The sequence below is a fragment of the Tenrec ecaudatus genome, chromosome 2 (genome assembly GCF_050624435.1).
Source record: "Tenrec ecaudatus isolate mTenEca1 chromosome 2, mTenEca1.hap1, whole genome shotgun sequence".
Taxonomy (NCBI): Eukaryota; Metazoa; Chordata; class Mammalia; order Afrosoricida; family Tenrecidae; genus Tenrec; species Tenrec ecaudatus.
Genome location: NC_134531.1, coordinates 303,826,600 through 303,847,211, shown reverse-complemented (window position 1 = coordinate 303,847,211; position 20,612 = coordinate 303,826,600). Strand labels below are relative to the sequence as shown.

Here is a 20,612-nt window from a genome sequence, read left to right as displayed (position 1 = left end):
ATAGCACATTTCATTCTGTTTTACTTTGAGCTGCTCTTGGAAATTTTCCACTCAGCTGTTTGACTTCATCATTTCTTCCGTTTGTCTTAGCTATCCTATTCTCTGATTAAGAGCAAGTTTCAGAGTCTGTTCGAACGTTCACTTTGATCTTTTCTTTCCTTCCTGTCTTTTTAATGGTCTCTTGCTTTCTGCATGTATCATGTTCTTGATGTCCCCCGACAGCTCATCGGGTCGTCTGTCACTGTTGTTCAGCGAGTCAAGTCTATTGAGATACTGTCAAAATTTGGGTGGGATATACTCAAGGCTTATATATTTGGCTCCTGTGGGCTTTTTTAATTTTTAAAAATATTTTCAATTTCTTTAGCTTCAACCTGAATGTACATATGAGCAATTGATGGTTTGGTCCATAGTCAGTCCCCTTGGTTAGCCAAATATTGGCCCTCAGCCCAATGTTAGTTATTAATAGTGCTGACAATGTAAATCTATTTATGAGACATGTACTCAACAATCTGAAAAGTGTTCTTTTATAGTATTAAGTTTTAAAAACTTTTTTTTTTAAACCAAGACTAATCTTTTTCCGTTATGCTTAGATCTGCTTTTGTGCTATGGAAAGAATGATTGCTGTGTCCTTGTAGTATAACAAAAGTTGCTGCAGGGTTTCATTCATTCATTCTTTGTGTCATACAAAAGTTGCTGAAATTATCTGACAATACATGAAAATATTACCTTTCATAGGAAAAATTGTGAAGCCAATACAGTTATCATTATGGAACCATACTAATTGTTAGAGTTACTTAAAGCATATTATAGGTCACTTAATGTTTATTAGAGTATTTGTGTAGGACCCTGGGTGATACAAATGGTTATCTGCTCTACTACTAAGAGGTGGGACGTTCAAATCCACCCAGGGGCTCCTCAGCAAGGCAGGCCTTAGCGATGTGCTTATGAACGGCCATAGCTTTGAGAATTATATGGAACAGTTCTCCTCTGAAGACAGAGCTGCCATGAATCAAAGTCAACTACATACCAACAAGATACATTAAGAAAAAAACAGTAACAACAAGGTGTCTGTGAGAGGGAGGCCTCTAGAGGAAATGAGCAAAGAGAAGCAAAAGATGGAGGCTTTCTGTAGCCTGTGTGGTTGCTATAAAGACACAGAAAGAAACATTTGAGATTTTCTTAGATCTGTATCACTCAGCTGTAACATAGTACTCTTTGTAGAAGTGAATGTTTTCAAAGGGTATTGGTAAAATATTCAGATGTCATTAAATCAAATTTGTAACATATAATACATTTTGTTGTTGTTTATCTTAAGCACTGCAGCAGCACCTGGCAGACATTAATGTGGATGGACCAGAAAATGGATATGGCCATTGGATTGCAAGTACCTCAGGCTCAAGGAGTAGTATCAATTCTTCTGTTGATGTAAGTGTGTGAGTAGACTGTGTGACTAGATTTAGATAAGTGCCTAGGGAAAATGATTAACTACAAAACGCTACCGGAATGGAAATTGAGTGAAAATACTTCAAAAGCATACCATGAGAAGTCTTATAAATGTGAAACTAATGAAATGATGGAGCAAGCTTGCCCACCTGGTCTACGGATGATCAGTACAGATGTCTCCCTATCAATCTGCAGTATGGTGCCTGGAGTGACAGTTTTTGACTTTACAATATGAACAATTGTGGGTCCTATCTATCACTAGCTGGGATTCAAAGTGAGCTTATGTTAGGGATCACTAAATAGTTTGAGTCAGAAGACCTCTGGGGTTTTCAATCCTCAACTCCTGCGTGTCAGGTTTGTTTGCCTCTACCACAAGCATGATGAGAACTTTGGTCTACCCATGTTATACCTGATTAAGTTTGATTTTGAGTTCCTGAGAGCATAAGAATTTTTTTTGCTTATCCTTTTTGTCCCTCCCTACTCTGGAAATAATTTGGGTCAAGGTGTTCTGTGTTTTTTAAATATTTCAGGTGAGTTAAATTCACTTAACTGCCTCACGTCAGTTCTGGCTTATAAATACCATGTAGGATAGGGTGCAATTGGATTTCTGAGACTGCAACTCTTTAGGGAAGTAGAAAGCTTCATCTCTGCCTGGAGGAGCTGTTGGTGGTTTCAAACTTGTGACTACAGCCCAATGTGTAACCACTGTACTATACTGGGACGTACGCCCTCACTTAAGTTAGGTGTCATTATATCAAAATCTTTATGTATTAAAATACTTAACATATAATAGGTTTTGCCTTTTTAAAAAAAATTGGGGCCTCTTACAGCTCTTATCACAATCCTTACATATATCCATTGTGTCAAATACATCTGTGAATATGTTACCTTTTTTTGTTTGTTTTCTTTCTTGTTGTTATCATTAAAAAAAATATTTTCTTTCTAGTTGATCCCTTGGTACCAGCTCCTCAATGTTTCCTCCCTCCCGCATTTTCCTTCCCCATGTCCCCTTGATAATTTATAAATTATTCTTTTTATTCATGTCTTACACCAACCACTGTCTCCTTTCAAGCAGAAAAGAAGGTTTTGCCTTCTTAATAATTATGTTTTACGATCAGAATAGAAAGAAAACAGCAATCAAGAGTCATTGTTATGAGCAACATGGACTTAAGAGGTCAGGCAGACCTGGGTTCAGGTCTCATTTCCCAAAACTCACTTTCGTCATGAGATTTAGCAAGTTCTTCCCATTGTCGTTTCTTTGTGCAATCGAGATCATAACAGGACCTTCCCCATAAGGATGACGTGAGGGTTAAATGTAATGCATGCAAATGTAATACATGACAAATACATGCAAAGCATAGTATTTATCACATATGTACATATAAGTAATGATAAAACTATAATCGCTAGGTACGTTCATTGGAAACATTTTTAGCCATGTAAATCAAAGCACATTTTTGTGAACTCTTCAGCAAATGGACTTGTATGAGTTTTTTTTTATCCGATTATCTAGATTTCTGAGCACTCTTCGTGTGAAATTGCTATTTAACAAACATTTGCTATTTCCCTTTTCAATTAAATAGCATTCCATTGTGTGTATCATTTAGTCAGTCTCCTATTATTTATGTTGCCTCCAGTCTTTTTTCTATTACACTACCGCACCACCGTTCATTTTTATAGTAATATATTTTCAGGTGCCATGATTATTTAGTCTTAAAGTAAATAAGGAGCCATGGTAGCACTGCCTGATAAATGCTAGGCTGCAAAGTAGAAGGTCAGCAGTTCAAACACACCAGCTCTGCAGGAGAAGATGAGACTGTCTACTTCTGTAAAGATTTGCAGTCTTGGAAACCTTATACAGGGTCGCTCTGAGTTGGAATCGACATGGTGACAGTGGGTTTGGTTTTGGTTTAAAAATAAAAAGCTGCCATTGAGTCATTTCTGATTCATAGTGATCCTATAGGACCGGGTAGACCTGTGGGTTTCTATGACTTTAACTCTTGACTGGAATAGAAAGCTTCCTAGTGGCTGGTGGTTTCTAACTCCTGCCTTTGCCGTGTAACAACTCAACAAAGCGCCCTGGTGGTGGTGTGAGTTAGGTATTGGACTGCTAATCAAACCCACCAACTGGGTTTCTCTCCTTGAGAGAAAGATGAGACTGGTCCTACAAAGATTCGTTTCAGAAACATAGAGATATTGAGAGTAAGGTCAGAATTGGTTCTATGACAGTGGGTTGAGTTTTAGGTGAGAAGTGGGATAACTTGATCTAAAGAATATGTATTAAAATTTTTAGAGTTCTGCACTATTATCAAATACCCTCTTAAAATGTTAGTTTACAATATTGGATGGTCTTTCTGTTTAGGTCTTTATCTCCAAATGTTGGAACACAAATTGGGACCAATGTAAAGATGAATTTTATTCTAAAATACTGAAGATTTTCCACAGTTTACTTTGGCTGTGATCTAGAAACATTAATTTTTTTATTAAAAAGCAAACAATTCCTTATAACCCTACTAAACAGATAACTGCTGTTCTTACTTTGAAATATTTCAAGGTATTGGTTTGTGTATGTGCATGTGTATTTTAGGGTTTAATGTTAAAGGTAGTGATCATATTGTGCCACTCAGATTTATTTTCTGATTTTCCACTGAACAGCATTATACAACATTTTTGTGAAACATTTTCATGACTAATTTTCCATCAAATCATGCCTAAAATTTTGTTCATTATCTAATTATTTCTTCATAAGTTCTGAAGAGGATTTAATGGACAAAACATAAGACTTTTAAAAAAAACTGCCTTCTGTGAAGAAGTTGCCTTCTAAGATATGTGTGAGCAATTCCACAAGTAATTTGTGAATATTCACATGTTAGTAATATTAGGGCATCTTTTCTTTAGAATTTAAAGGTGTAGTGTAAAGTATATTTTATTTTAAGATCATTTTATTGGGGTTCAAGTATTTTTTAAAACAAAAATACTACGGCAACAAATGTATAAATGTGCTTGACACAGTAGATGTATGTATGGATTGTGATAAGAGTTGTACAAGCCCCCAATAAAATGATTTTAAAAATACTCTAGGAAGAAATATTGGAAATTTTAACATTAATATAATCTTATTATGCATTTGCTTATTTTTGGATAGCTAACTAACTGCCACCTAATCAATGCCAACTCATACAGACTCCTCCGAGTTAAAAAACGTCCCTGGTGGGTAATATTCCCTGGGCTACTGACCACAGTGTCAGCTTTTCAAAAACACCAGCTGCTCTGCAGGAGAAAGATGAACTTTCTACTGCTGTAACGAGTTTACAATCTTGGAGAACCACAGGTCTACCCTGTCCTGTAGGACCACTTGCAAGAGGACATCAGAAAGGTTGTGGAGAAATAGAATTGAAAGATAATGGAATTTTTCCATGAATTTATTGAAACCCCCTTGAATTGTGTTTCCCAGTTCCTATTTTGTACATTCCATTTCCAAAATGGTTTCTGCTGATAACCGTTAGGATTTATGGGTTTGCTAATGATTTGGAGCATTCCGTGGTTTTCTTTCAGGGGGAATCTCCTGGTGGTGCCAGTGATGGAGGAATGAAATCCCTGGTGAATAAAATGACTGTTGCTCTGAAGACAAAGTCTGTGAACGTCAGGGAAAAGGTTATCAGTTTTATTGAGAACACTGCCACCCCTGTGGACCGGTGAGTTGCTTGTGCAGTAAGAGTTTATGGTGATAATTGAAACTAAAGTGTCTTGGAGTAAATTATTAAATTGAATGTGTTTTAAAGAAGGATCATAAAGTACATATTTTAATCAAATGATTCTGTAGAATCCATTATAATTCTCCAGATGTGCTTCACTGCTTAGAAATGTGGCATAGGAACCCTGTCTTCTCTCTCACAGCTCAGAAGAACAAGCACATACTCCTGCAGTGCCACTCATTAGAAAAATCATTTCAGCAGCAGCTGTATTACGTTTCATAAAGTAACTGCTTCCCAGTTGTCAAATGGATGGAGAATAATCTCATAGCAGGAACTTAGTTCTTTACACCAGGAATTTAAAACTAAGAAAATTTGGTCTTGTTAAATAAGTAAAGCAGAAACCTACATTACTTTCTCAAGATTAAGATCACATCTTCATCGAATTATGTTCGGAGAATATAAGCAAACTCCATTTTCTTTTTTTTTTTAATCATTTTATTGGGGACTCATACAACTCTTATCAAAATCCACACAAACATCAGTTCTGTCAAGCACATTTGTACATTTGTTGCCATCATCATTCTCAAAACATTTGGTCTCCACCTAAGCCCCTGGCATCAGCTCCTCATTTTTCCCCTCCCTCCCTGCCCCCTACTCCCTCATGAGCCCTTGATAATTTATGAATCATTATTATTTTGTCACGTCTTATACTGTCCGATGTCTCCCTTCACTCACTTTTCTGTTGTCTGCCCTCTGGGAGGGGGCTATATGTAGGTCCTTGTGATTGGTTCCCCCTTTCTACCCCACCTTCCCTCTACCCTCCCCATATCACCACTCTTACCACTGGTCCTGATTCCCTGTGTTTCCAGTTCCTATCTGTACCAGTGTACATCCTCTGGTCTAGCCAGATTTGTAAGATACAATTGGGATCATGAAATTGGGGATGGGGGGAGGAAGCACTTAGGAGCTAGAGGAAAGTTGTATGCTTCATCGCTGCTACCCTGCACCGACTGGCTCATCTCCTCCCCGTGACTCTTCTGTAAGAGGATGTCCAGGCAAACCCCTTTTTCTAATGAACTGCAAATGAAGGGCATAACTAACAACTAATAACAAAGCTGAAGAATTTATTATGTAAATTTTACAGGACATATAATATTTCTTTCTTCCATGTTTTAGTCAAATTGACCTTTGTCTTAGAGTTCAAAGCTAACTTTACAATTTCAAAGCAGAAACATTTCATTTTAAGCAAGCTGATCTTAGAAATGTGTCAACAATACTTAATCTCACTCATGTCTTTATTCCAGTATTCTGGAAAAGTTCAAATGCTTGACTTTAAGAACTGAATGAATGTCAGGAATGGGGTATTTGTCACTTTACTAAGTATGTTACATGTCCATTCAGCAGTATATAATTTTTCTGCTTAACAAGCAGCAACATTTTGGTAATAGATATTTTCACTAATCCATAAAAACATCATACCTAAATTGGCCAACTGATAAATGATAACATTTATTCTTTACCCAGACTGAAAGATTGGCCTGCTTATTAAAATTGTGACTGCTTGCAAAATTCGAATCATTTTATTTTCATAGGTGCATTCTGAATTAGAGTACTACAATTGCTAATGCTTATAGCATGGACATTGAAATTTTCATTTTCAAATGTATTCACTGTTTTTAAAAGATTCAGATGATAACTTAGTAGTTAAACCCTGGTATGAGCAACTGGAATCTAGCTTTTCTAGTTCACTTTTCTTTGACTTGAGATGATTGAAACACTTCTTTGCAATGTTGTAGATTCTGGGTTGGAAAAACTGATTATATTTTTTGTTTCAAAGCTGTTTCGTTTCGTGTAATCATTTTATTCTGCCCTCTGCCTTGATTTACTGTAGAATGTCTTTCAATCTTCCTTGGCCAGACAGAACATGTACAGAGCGGTAAGCCAATGAACCAGAGCAGCTCTGTTGAGCCCCACTGTCTCTTTAGCATGCCTCACACTGTCTGTCTGAAGACTTAATGGCCTTGCCCACAGTTTCATGCAGCTTTTTAAATACTACACTTTCCTCATTCTGCTTTTAGGTTTATGTGGTGGTGATGTCTTATCTGTTTGTTCTTTTTGCTTGTCCCTTTTAGTATTTCTTCTCCTGCATGATCCTTTTATCCTCTCCCATTCCACAGATGAAAATCAGATTCATTGGAACTTAAACATGTCCTAAAACATGCAGTTTTTATTCCAAGGCAGGAAGATGAAAGAAAGAAAATATTTAGTGTCAGAATTGGCAGTCTTAACTCTAGGGATCATTCACTCCCATCTACTGCCCCTAAAAGTAAGGAAAAGCTTAACATCTAAACATATGAAGGGGTACCCAAAAAGAACCAGAATTTTTTGCCCCAAAGCTATTTAATTTTTTTTTTACAGAAAAACCCATCACCTTCAAAGTACTCTCTCCATTACACTGAATACATTTGTCAAATCTGTGATTCCATTCTTGGAAACATTTTTCAAACTCATATGTTTGGATGGCTGACAGTATCTTCCTCATTTTTTTTTCTTCACCTCTACTACGACATCAAATCTCTGCCCTTTCATGTCCCTCTTCATTCATAGAAACAAAAAGAACTTGCATGGAATGAGGTCAGGTGAGTAAAGTGCTTGGGGCTAGAGAGGCATGATGGTTTTTGCCGGAAAGTGGTGCGCTGAGATGGCTGTGTGAGCAGCTGCATTTGCATTGTTGTGGCAAAACCAGTCCCGTCTGCCACAGATCAAGCCTTTTTGGTCACATGCTGTTAAGCAATTTTTTTAGAACCTTTAAGTAGAAAGCTTTAACAGTTTGACCTGGTGGAACCAACTCCAAATACATTGTGTCGACATTTTCATCTGTTCGGAAAGTTGATAGACTTCTAGAAAGAGGTTTGTCATCAATCAACATTTCACCTTTTTTGCAATGAGAAAACTACTCGTACACTTGAGTTTTCCCATAGCTCTGTCCTTGTATGCTGTGTTCAACATCACAAGTTTCTGCAGCTTTTTTCCCAGACAGGAAACAGAACTTCACAGTCACACTCTGTTTTTAAAAATTAGCTATCACACAAAACGATGTTCACGTGAAACTGCTTTTATGAAGCAATTCACTGTGACCCGAGAGAACTATACCAGGCAACGCCACTGGGTGCACTAACTCATAGCGAGTTGCTCAATGTTCGCTTAGCAGGAAAAGCTCCGCTCTGCCCAGCAAAATTCCGGTTTTATTTGGCACCCCCTCGTAGATAAAGTTCATAGTTCAAAATATTAATTTAGCATCTTACAGAATTTTATAATACTTTAAAGTTTGTCTTCCCTAAGAATGGAATCTGTATTTAGGTTAGTGAGTTAATACACGTAGAATTAGTTCCAAAGAACTACAGCTTCATTCTACCTTTGATCTTCCTTGTAAGAAATTAAGCCACTAGGGTTAGGGTTAGGGAAAAAAAAAAAAGAAATTAAGCCATGAGGTACATACTACATATAATTCATCTCATCCCATAGTGTGACATTAAAATTCAGCATGTTAAAAGATGAAAAGATTTCATAAATTTAAATATTAAAAATTACAATTAAGATGAACAAAAGAACTTTGCTAACATATTTCTATATGGCTTTACATTTTGTGCTCATACAATTTTTCTGAAAAAAAATTTTTTTTCAAGAAAGAAAAGCTTGTAGTTAGTTCAAGAATCATTTGTTGACCTTTAGGAGTGTTTTCCAGTCCAGTCTGTTGGAGCACCACACCCTGGCCCCAAAGTCCACTTTCAGCATTCCCTGGGGACCTTGCCACTCCATTCCCTTGCTGTTCAGCTGCACTCCCCCAGTGCTTTGCCTCCGTGTGGTGGGATCAGGTCAGGTGCACTTCCCACACTGTGTCTCCGGTGCTGTCCCCTGTAGCGCCATTGGTCACAAGTTTTGTGAAATTTTAACAAGTACACCAATGCCTTTGAACATTTAAAAAGACATTCTAGTTTTATAAGTACTTTGAATGTAGGTTATGCTTTAAGCTGATAGAAACAATTTTTCTCAGGTCATTTCCTTACTGTATTTAGATGTGACATTTTAAAAAAAGTTTCTTCTCTAATATCCTGCCTAATAAAAATTTCTTCATTTACTATAACTTTTGTACAAGTAATGAAGATATGACAAAATAATGATGAATAAATTACAAGTAATGAAATATCTATTATAATTTACCTAAGACTAAATTTCTACTATAATTTACCTAAAACTTTAAAAAGAGATAACTTCTTTTAAATTTATAATCTATTGTGAATCACCTCTCTACTTTTATATGTAGAACCATTAAAATAATCTAATTTTAGTTTTCCTCCAAGTTCTTAGTTATTATTTTTTAATAGCCAGATAGATATATTTATTTTAGAAATATAATCTAGAGAAAAGTTAAGTGAGTTGATTTGTTTTGAAATATAGATATTAAAACCTCACATTAATTTATTTTTTTTCATGTTTTGGCTAAATAATGTTACCTTTCTTAAAAAGTCCAGATATTACATTTCATTCATTTTTAGCCAAGGCTTTAGAAACAAATCATATAAAAAGTTCAGATCCAAATTCAAGTAATGAATAACTTTTTTGGATTGTTTCTTTATTCATACTTTCCGGTTTAATCATTTAATGTAAACATTATTTTATTCTTAATATTATAGCAGTTTAATTATTTTACTATTATGAAAGAGCCAATATTGATCTTATGCAATTTCATAGTCTAGATGACACATAAGTACTTTTTTTCACATAAGCATTTTTTTAGATAAAATTTTACCTTGGTCTTTGGCTTATTTCTTGATTTTTAATTTAGGCTTTAGGCTATGTATTGATTAGCTTAACATGTAATTCCCAAGCTGTATTTTTACATACTACACTATTACTTGGTTTTCTATTGATGAGTGAGTAGTGTTTTGGGTGAAGTAAAAATGAGGTCTATTTTTGACAAAAGTAATGTCACTGTAGGATTTATCTTGAGGGTATTTAGAAACAATCCCTCAAATGATCTCTGGAAAAATTGAACTCTCAAAATAAATAAAGACATGAAACTTGGATCCCCCTTTCCCCCCCTAACTGGGGTATCTGTTAAAAATATATGATTCTTAGTATCTTCTTATGTGACATATCTTCCTTGTTAAACTGAACCTTATCCTAAAAAGAATGTAGTGGTCTTCTCTAGGAACCTGCTATTTATTTTCACTTATTGGCATATTTGGGATTATAGGTATAAACTAATATGGAGAGGTCACATAGAACTAATCAACTTCATTTACTTGTTTATGCTTTTGCCATTTAATAAGCGCAAATTCATTATCATGGTTTATTTCTATGTATACAAAAGAAATAGTTTCAATTAAAACAAAAGTATTTAGTAATATTCAAAAATGGAAAGAAAGACTTTGACATTTTATACCCATATTAGAAGTGTTAAATACTCCCAGAATTTTAATATTTGGTTCCATACTCCTTTTTGTCTAACAGACATTTATGTAAGCACTTGCTGTATATCAGGCATTGTTCTAAGAGATTCATAAATATGAACTAATATTTTTACAGTGTCCCCAAGGGATAGATATTGTTGTGCCCATTTTACATATGAGGAAACAGAAGCAAGCATTTATTGAGATTAATATGAATGTTGAAATTGTTTAAAACTTTACTGATTTGAGACCATTCCACTTATCAAGTCCTTATGGACACTTTTGCTCACCTGATTTCTGTACCTTCTTTCAATTTCCTTAACATAGTTATTTGATAACTATGGATGGCTAAACTATGGCAAAGAAATATGCATTTGTTTGAATGTAATCATGCTTGATAGAAATCGTGGCTAAGTGGTGCTCTTCTCTCCTAATATTCTTAAAACTATAGGCATGTGAGCAGCAGTGACAGAGTGGGCAAGCCTTACCGTGGCGTGAAGCCTGTTTTCAGCATCGGAGATGAGGAAGAATACGACACAGGTATGGTGGCATACTCACCTACAGATTGCCTTTCTTCCAGGATGACGACAGAGGTCATCGGAAACTAGCCTAAAAATGGCTTTTAAAAAGATACAGTGAGATTATGTAGAGGAGGAAGAATTAGATTGTAACATCTGTTTTGAGTTTGGCTTTAGTCATACTGGATTTTTTAGAGGTTTATAAAAAATCGAAAGGTCTCTGGGCGATACAATGTGCATCCAGAACAGTCCTGGTTACCAAGTGGTTTCGAGTTTGGCTGTAACCACAAGGTCAGCAGTTCAAAACCATCACCTTTTAATGAGGCTTTTCTGTAAAGAGCTGCAATCTTTGAAACCCACAGGGCAGTTCTACCCTGTTCTGTAAGGTCCCTGTGAGTTGGAATCTACTCCCTGGCAGTGAGTTCTTTTAGACTAACCAGAAGACTAGTAGTGTTGAACCCAGGTAGGGTTGCCGTACAAGGTAGGCCTGACTATCTGTTTAGGTAAAACCCCGTGGAACGCAGTTCTACTCTGTAGCACAGGAGATCACCTTGAGTTGGAATCAGTGGGTTTGGCTTTTGGATTGACTTGAACTCCATGCAGAAATAGTCTTCAACTAAGGAAGAAAGTCTGAACTGGAGATTTAGGAACTTTTGATGTAGGGATAGTACTTAAAACCACAGGATTGGATTGAACATTAGTTTTACAGGCATTTCTTAAGTACCTCTCTACGCACACTTGTCAAATTGACACATGAAGGAAACTACACACTTTCTTTTAAAAACAACTTACTTATTTAAAGACAACATAATTATACACCATTAACTTATAAATGCCACCATGTAGTACTATAGATCTATATAAAATTTAATAGCATTCAACATGATACAACATTTGAGATACTGGGTTGGACGCATCATAAGGATCACTTGGGTCGTCAGTATGACAAGTCTCTGCTGCATTGTTTGTTTTTGCATTTGATGTTGACTTTCTAAGAACTTTTTTTTTTTTTACATTTTATTAGGGGCTCCTGCAACTCTTATCACAATCCATACATATACATACATCAATTTAAAGCACATCCGTACATTCTTTGCCCTAATCATTTTCAAAGCATTTGCCCTCCACTTAAGCCTTTTGCATCAGGTCCTCTTTTTTTTTCCCCTTCCTCCCCACTCCCCCCTCCCTCATGAGCCCTTGATGATTTATAGATTGTTATTTTGTCATATCTTGCCCTATCCGGAGTCTCCCTTTCCCCACCCTTCTCTGCCGTCCATCTCCCAGGGAGGAGGTCACATGTGGATCCCTGTCATCAGTTCCCCTTTTCCAACCCACTCACCCTCCACTCTCCCAACATCGCCCCTCACACCCCTGGTCCTTAAGGTATCGTCCACCCTGGATTCCCTGTGCCTCCAGCTCCCATATGCACCAGTGTACAACCTCTGCCCTATCCAGTCCTGCAAGGTAGAATTCGGATCATGGTAGCTGGGGTGGGAGGAAGCATCCAGGATCTGGGGGAAAGCTGTGTTCTTCATCGGTACTACATCGCACCCTGACTGACCCATCTCCTTTCCTAAACCCCTCTATGAGGGGATCTCCAGTGGCCGACAAATGGGCCTCGGGTCTCCACTCTGCACTTCCCCCTTCATTCACTATGGCATATATATATATATACATACACACACACATTATATATACATATTCTTTTTTTTTGCATGGTCCCTTTGACAGCTCGTGATCGCACAAACTTTTTGACTATGTTTATTTATTACTGAAGTAATGCTGTCATGAATGAAACTGATTTACCAGGATTAGTACTGAATTTATGCTCACGTCAAATTAACCTGTATCCATAGAGATAGGTGTACCACACAAATGTCTAAATTAGAAGGTTTAGAGGAAATTGAATTTGGATATTTGTCTCGTTAAATGGGTGTGAACATAAACAGAAGTAAATGTGAATGGTTTCTGTCATTTTTGTGGAGGAAATCGAAATGCATCAAATGACATGTCCTGTAAACCTAGTGTTAAATCTTCGTGATCACCGCCGAGGAATCTAAGAATTGAAGAACCAAAGTGCAACAACTTCCAAAATTGAGACATTTTTTTAAAAGCCTATTCAAACTCCCTCAAGGCAGTATTCTAAAGGGCCACAAGGAGGAGGTATTGTGCTAGGACAACTTACCTTCTCTCTGTGATTACCTTTTTAAAAATAATATATTATGTTGGTTCTTAATCCTCCTCACAGTTACCTGTGTGATTAGTTATAATATTATTGATTACATTGTATACATTGAATGAAGGGGGAAAAATTCTCTCCTTGGGTTATCAACTTACTGCATAGTGTTTGCACGTTTTCCATTTCAACCTACTGTCTTAATATGATACCCTAATATGTTTAACCAGTCTCCTTCCACCAACACTAGTGGTGTTCCAGGCTTTTTTTTGTGTAACAAATGGTAATGGATATTTGCATACGTGTTTTCCAAGTGCATCTTCAGGGTAAATTCTTAATGGTGTAATTGCTAGGTTAGAAGATAAAGCATTTGTTGTTATGTAGATATATAATTACCTGCCAGAAAACAAGATGCTAATTTAGTATTTCTACTGATTTTCTCTTCTCTCTCTTTGCCCCCTTTCTATTAGCTCTCAGTTTCTGACCAAACTGTTGTGTTGTTAACTTCCCTTTTCCTCTTAATTACCCTAAGTCTGCAGGCCAGCCTTTTAGCAAAGGGAAGAGAGGATGGATGAATAAACTGATATATTTACACTGTGGATATATTTGCACAGTAGTGAAAATGAGAAAACTGTAGCTATGTGTATTAAAATGAAAAGTAAATGAAACTAGTAGCTCCAGATTCAGCTTGTCATTGCTTTTTGGTGGGACTGGGAGGGGAATGTGACTGGGGAGAGATTCAAGATGGCTTCAGTTTTATTTCTTAAACTGAAGGGTAGATACATGGGATTTTGCTTTTGTCTCTGTATTTTGAAGTATTTATAAAAAACAAAGGGAAGAAATTTTGTAGTTGTTAATTCTATGAACTGTAACTGTTCTTTAATTAGAAGGTTTAATATTCCTCTCAAAAAAATTAAATTGCGCTTTATTTGTAGAGCTAGGATTCATTTTATTGTTGTTTTCCTAAGTCAGATACCAGCAATAGAAAAAGAACTCTACCATTTTCACCTTCAACCTCAGTGCTTGTTCCTGGACAAACTCATTCACATCTATAAAGACTGTCGTAGATCATGTTGTGTTCTCTGTGTCAAAAGAAGTTACATCCCCCAATAGTTTAATATGTCCAAATTTTTCTTCAACAGCCTCACCTGACTTCCTATATACAATGATATCTCATAGTACTATTTCTATATTAGTAACAGTGTCATTGTATGAATTAAAATTAGAATGGATTTTTATTAACATGTTCAAAATATATTCAGGATGTTAAGTAATAAATTGTTTTAAAAGTTGGTTATATGAGAAACTATTCACTTTCCTCACACTAAATTCTTTATAGATGAAATTGATAGTTCTTCAATGTCAGATGATGACAGAAAAGAAGTTGTAAACATTCAAACTTGGATAAACAAACCTGATATCAAGCATCATTTTCCTTGTAAAGAAGTGAAAGAAAATGGACACATGTTTCCGAGGTACTTTTTAAAATATTTTTTTGAGAAGTAAAATTAAATACGGGAGTAGTTAGTAATATAAAACTAAATTAACTGCAGAAGGACTTTCATTTATCTGAGTATAGAAAGTTACCATTTTCCTCTAAATTTTGTTTAGTGTCTTAAAAATATATTTTTAGTATATTTTTTTATTTTGACAAATCTTAAACTCAAAAAATTGAAGACATATGCATTGAATACCTTTATGGGCCTCTTCCATTTTTACCCAATCTTAGCATTTTCTGATTCTCACTTCATTTTTCTATGTCCGTATCCACATACACGTGTACATATGCCCTTCCCATTTTCCAGTCTGTCATAGATACGATGCTTCACCCTGAAATTATTCAGCAGAAACCTCCCAAGAAAAAGAGCATTTTCCTACACAACCCTAATATTCTTTCCAAACATTGAAAAAAAGTTTTGAATCATCACTGAATATATATTCACATGTTCCAGAATATCCTGAATATATGCCTGTGGCCTTCCTTTATTCTTCCTGATTCAAGACCAGATCCAGTCAGCAATCACACAGTGCATTGGTGTGCTATATTTCTTTACTCTCGCCCAGTCTTCCACAGCACTCTTTGCTTGGTTTTGTTTATGATGAGGAAATCCTTTGAGTCTAGGCTAATCGCCCACCAGCACATCCCAAATTCTGAGAACCATCACTATATTAAAAGTAAGTTGAGACACAGAGGATGCTAATAATTTTATACTTATTTAGCCTTCAGGATCTAATTATGGAATTGTCTCTCATAATATTCTCATATAAAGAGGCCCAGCTATTGTGTATATATTGCATAAATGTGTTTGATATTGGATGCCTACTGTCGTCTGCTGCATTATCCTAGTATATGCATTATTGTAACAGCTTAGTGTTTATATGATTCCCCAATTACTGTTTTCATTTAGTCCTGTTTCTAGTAGCATTTTTATATCAACCTCTATCAGCATGGGTAGTGTAAAGGTTATATGTTGAGCTGCTATCCACAAGGTCAGCAGTTCAAAGTCACCTGCCATTCTACAGGAGAAACATGGGGCTTTCTATTCTTGTGAAAAGTTAAAATCTCAGAAACGCACAGGAGAGGGTCTACCCCATCTTATAGGGTCACTACTGAGTCAACAATGATTCTATGACTGGCAGTTTGGTTTCTGGAGTATACAAATGTATATTGTTTGATCCTACAGTTTTATTAAGTAAATACTAAATATTGATTTCAAATGAGAAATTTAACCTTGTTATAAACTTTTTAAATCTGGGAAGAAAAAGGCATTATTTTTTATTCGTAAATATAAATAATACTATTAAGATTCTGAAAGGTAACATCAACCAAAAATCTGTGATTTTAATGTGTTCTATAATATGGTGGATTTTTTTTTTTAAGAATTTATTGGGGCTGATACAATTCTTTTCACAGTTCATACATATACATACATCAATTATATAAAGCACATCTGTACAGTCTTTGCCCTAATCATTTTTTTCTCTTTTCTTCTTTTACATTTTATTAGGGACTCCAACAACTCCTACCACAATCCATACATATACATACATCAATTGTATAAAGCACATCCATACATTCCCTGCCCCAATCATTCTCAAGGCATCTGCTCTCCACCTAAGCCCCTTGCATCAGGTCCTCTTTTTTTTTCCCCCCCTCCCTCCCCTTTCCCCCCCTCCCTCCCCTTTCCCCCCTCCCTCATATGCCCTTGGTAATTTATACCTCGTTATTTTGTCATATCTTGCCCTATTCGGGGTCTCCCTTCCCCTGGTGGATTTTTTTAAAAAACATTTTATTAGGGGCTCTTACAACTCTTATCACAATCCATACATATACATACATCAATTGTAAAAAGCACATCTGTACATTCTTTGCCCTAATCATTTTCTTTTTTTTTCTTTTTTTACATTTTATTAGGGACTCATACAACTCTTATCACAATCCATACATATACATACATCAGTTGTAAAAAGCACATCTGTACATTCTTTGCCCTAATCATTCTCAAAGCATTTGCTCTCCACTTAAGCCCTTTGCATCAGGTCCTCTTTTTTTTTCCCCTCCCTTGCCGCTACCCGCTCCCTCATGTGCCCTTGGTAATTTATACATTGTTATTTTGTTATATCTTGCCCTATCTGGAGTCTCCCTTCCCCCCAAGATGGTGGATTTTTAATCCCCAATATTACACCATTGCTTTTTAAAAATTACAGCATTATCTTTATTAAGAAGAAATTAATTTGCATACAATTACTAGAAAGTTAGTCTTTTATAGTATTTTTTTATTAAAAAGTAATTTTTTCCCTTTTTTTAGCAATTTATTAGGGGCTCATACAACTCTTATCACAGTCCATACATATACATACATCAATTGTATAAAGCACATTTGTACATTCTTTGCCCTAATCATTTTTTTTCTAAAAAGTAATTTTATATAGGGTTAAACATTTTTATAAATGAGACTGTTAAAACCACCAGTTCTTCAGAATTACATTTCTTTAAAATTCTTTCTTTTTTTCTCTCCCTCTCTCAAGCCATCTCTTAGTTACTGCAACACATATGTATTGCTTAAGGGAGATTCTTTCACGGAAAGGATTGGCTTATATACAGTCCAGACAAGCACTCAATTCGGTAGTTAAAATTACATCGAAAAAAAAACATCCTGAGCTAATTACTTTCAAGTATGGAAACAGCAGTGCTTCGGGAATAGAAATCTTGGCAGTTGAAAGGTAAGATTTTCTTAGTGTGGTAATTCTGGAATTACTGACTATTAAACATAATTGGTTTCTCAATTTGGGGAATGGAGGGTGGAATAGAATACAGGAAGCATTTTTATTAATGTTCTTTGAAGTTCATGGAATTTTCCCAGGAACACTTTTTTTTTCTCATCAATATCTTTTTTAAAAATATCATTTTATTGCTGGCTCATACAACTCATCACAATCCATATATACATCCGTTGTATCAAGCACATTTGTACATTTGTTGCCCTCATCTTTCTCAAAATATTTGCTTTTTACCTGAGCCCTTGGTCTCAGCTCCTCAATTTTTTCCTTTCCACTCTGTTCCCCCTTCCCTCATGAACCCTCGATAATTTGTAAATTATTATTATTTTATCATATCTTACACTACCCGAGGGCTCCCTTCACCCACTTTTCTATTGTCCGTCCCCAGGGAGGAGGTTATCTGTAGTTCCTTGTAATCAGTTCCACCTTTCTACCCCCACCCTCTCTCCACCCTCCCGGTATCGCCACCCTCACCACTGGTCCTGAAGGGTTCATCTGTCCTTTATTCCCTGTGTTTCCAGTTCCTATCTGTACCAGTGTACACCCTCTGGTCTAGCCAGCTTTTTAAGGTAGAATTGAGATCATGATAGTAGGGGGGAGGGTGAGGAAGCATTTAGGAACTAGAGGAAAGTTGTATGTTTTATCGTTGCTACACTGCACCCTGACTGGCGTGTCTCCTCCCCGCAACCCCTCTGAAAGGGGATGTCTAGTTGCCTACAGATGAGTCTTGGGCCCCCAATATGCACTCCCCCTCATTCACAATGATATGATATTTTGTTCTTTGATGCCTGATACCTGATCCCTTTGACACCTCATGATCACGGAGGCTGGTGTGCTTCTTCCATGTGGGCTTTGTTGCTTCTGAGCTAGATGACTGCTTGCTTACCTTCAAGTCTTTAAGACCCCAGACACTATATCTTTTGATAACTGGGCACCATCAACTTGCTTATGCACACATTTGTCTTCAGCGATCGTGTTGGGAAGGTGAACATCATGGAATGGCAGTTCAATAGGACAAAGTGTTCTTGCATTGAGGGGAGTACTTGAGTGGAGACCCAATGTTTGTCTGCTACCTTAATACTAAACCTATAAATATATACACATAGATCTATTTCCCTGTCACCATGTATAAATAGCTTTACATATGTACATGCCTGTATTTAGACCTATATAAATGCCCTTTGCCTCCTAGGTTCTTTCCTCTATTTCCTTTTACTTTCCTCTTGTCCCACTTCATGCTCAGCCTTCATTTGGGTTTCAGTAATTCCTCTCAGTTACATTGCCCTTGATCAATCCCTACCAGACCACACGCTCCTTGCCACTGATTTTGAATCAGTTGTACCTTTGTCCCTGGGTTTGTTAACACCCACTTCCTTTCCCCCACTCCCTCTCTCCCATGTGCCCCCCAGAACTATCAGTCCGTTGTTTTATTCTCCACATTGTTTTTCCAGCCTATCTTATCTAGATAGACCTGCAGAGATACTAATATGCACATGAAAGCAAGACAGCACCAAAGAAAGCAATGCAGAAAAACAAAACAACAGCAACATCAACAACAACACAATGACAAACAAAATTAAAAAAAAGAAAAGCCTGTAAATAGTTCAAGGTCTGTTTGTTGAGTGTTTTCTGGTCAGCTCTATGGGGTGCAGAGCCCTGGACCCAAAGTCTATTTTTGGTACTCCCTCGGGACTTTCTTCCTCTGCTCTCCTTGCTGTTCTGTTGCACACCCTTAGTGTATTACCTGGGTGCGGTGGGGTCAGCTCTGGCACAAATCCCACACCGTGTCTCCAGTGTTGTCCCCATCTAGTGCGGACAGTCGTGTGTCATGGTGTGGTCCGCCATATGGTCCTCTCTGTGCACTGGCTGCTCTGAGCAGGGCTATTGTCCTCAGGGTTTGGTGGGCCAGGGTGTGCTCCACTCCCTTCCTCTCCCTTCATTTGCTTCTGCTTCTGTCTGGGTATGGTAGGTTGGTTCCTTTCCTCCACTAGAAGGTCTAGTGTTGTTCTCTGGCACACGCTTTGAAAGGGTGGAGGTCAGGCTGGTTCTTGTTGGTGCCGGCCCTGTAGTCCAGTCTTTTCATGGATTCCTCCACATGTTACATTGCCCACCTGGTGTGGCACGTCATGTTGAGTCTGTATGCACATTCTAATTCTGTGAAGACACAACCAATACTCTTCCACCTGGGTGGGTTAGTACCCTGTACCCCCCATATCATCATCTCAGTTTCTCCCCAACCCCTCTTGCATCATTCTCATCTTCCCACTGGTATAACATTGTCCTGATTTTTATTATTTCCTTTCTTTTGCTATTGGAGGGATTGTTCTGCTGACTCTGTTCTAGTTGTTGGGAGTTTTGTGATAAGGTATCTGTAATAAGTCTCTTATTTTTTCATATATGCATTTATTGATATCAAACTTCCTCTGATAACTGTCTTTGAAATATCCCATATGTTTTGATACATTGTGTACTTGTTCTCATTAGTTTCTAGAAACTTCCTAATATCCTCTCTAATCTGGGCTTTTACCCATTCATGTCGCAGGAGATCATTTTTCATCCTCCAATTGATTTCTCTAGTTTTTCTGGGCGTCCTTTTATTAATCTCCAGTTTTATGGCATGGTGATCTGAGAAAGACGTCTGAATTATATGTTTTTGAATTTACTCAGGCTTGACTTGTGTCCCAGCATGTGGTCTTTTCTTGAAAATGATCATGTGGGCTTGAGAAGAATGTGATATAATTTTGGTTTGGAGGGAAAGACTCTATAAATGTTTATCGGGCCCTATTGCCTAATTACATTGTTTAGCTTTATAGCCCCTTAGCTGAGTTTTTTCCCAGTGATCTTTCTCTGATAGCAGAGTATTAAAGTCACCTACTATGATTGTTGTGTGATTTCTTTTTTCATCTTTTTAATAGTTTGACAAAAATTCACCGTTCCATTGTTGGGCATATAAATATTTAATGTGCTCACTGGTTCTTGGTTTACTGAGCCTTTTTTAAGTTTCCATTTGCCTGGTATACTTTCCGACAGCCTTTTATTCTTAGTT

The 20,612-nt window shown here is 36.8% G+C and overlaps 1 protein-coding gene across 4 annotated transcripts in view; it reads left to right on the top strand.

Annotated features, from left to right (window-relative positions):
* The window catches only part of TBC1D23 (TBC1 domain family member 23), a 72,611-nt gene that overhangs the window by 46,416 nt on the left and 5,583 nt on the right, over nt 1-20,612 (top strand). For 3 of the 4 annotated variants that reach the window (XM_075542637.1, XM_075542639.1, XM_075542640.1), the window contains 6 exons: nt 1,316-1,425; nt 4,999-5,138; nt 7,030-7,074; nt 11,043-11,131; nt 14,625-14,760; nt 17,315-17,509. In XM_075542637.1, coding sequence (XP_075398752.1) covers nt 1,316-1,425; nt 4,999-5,138; nt 7,030-7,074; nt 11,043-11,131; nt 14,625-14,760; nt 17,315-17,509 — 715 coding nt within the window. The remainder of the gene's footprint in view (nt 1-1,315; nt 1,426-4,998; nt 5,139-7,029; nt 7,075-11,042; nt 11,132-14,624; nt 14,761-17,314; nt 17,510-20,612) is intronic. The other variant, XM_075542638.1, reaches the window with a different exon arrangement.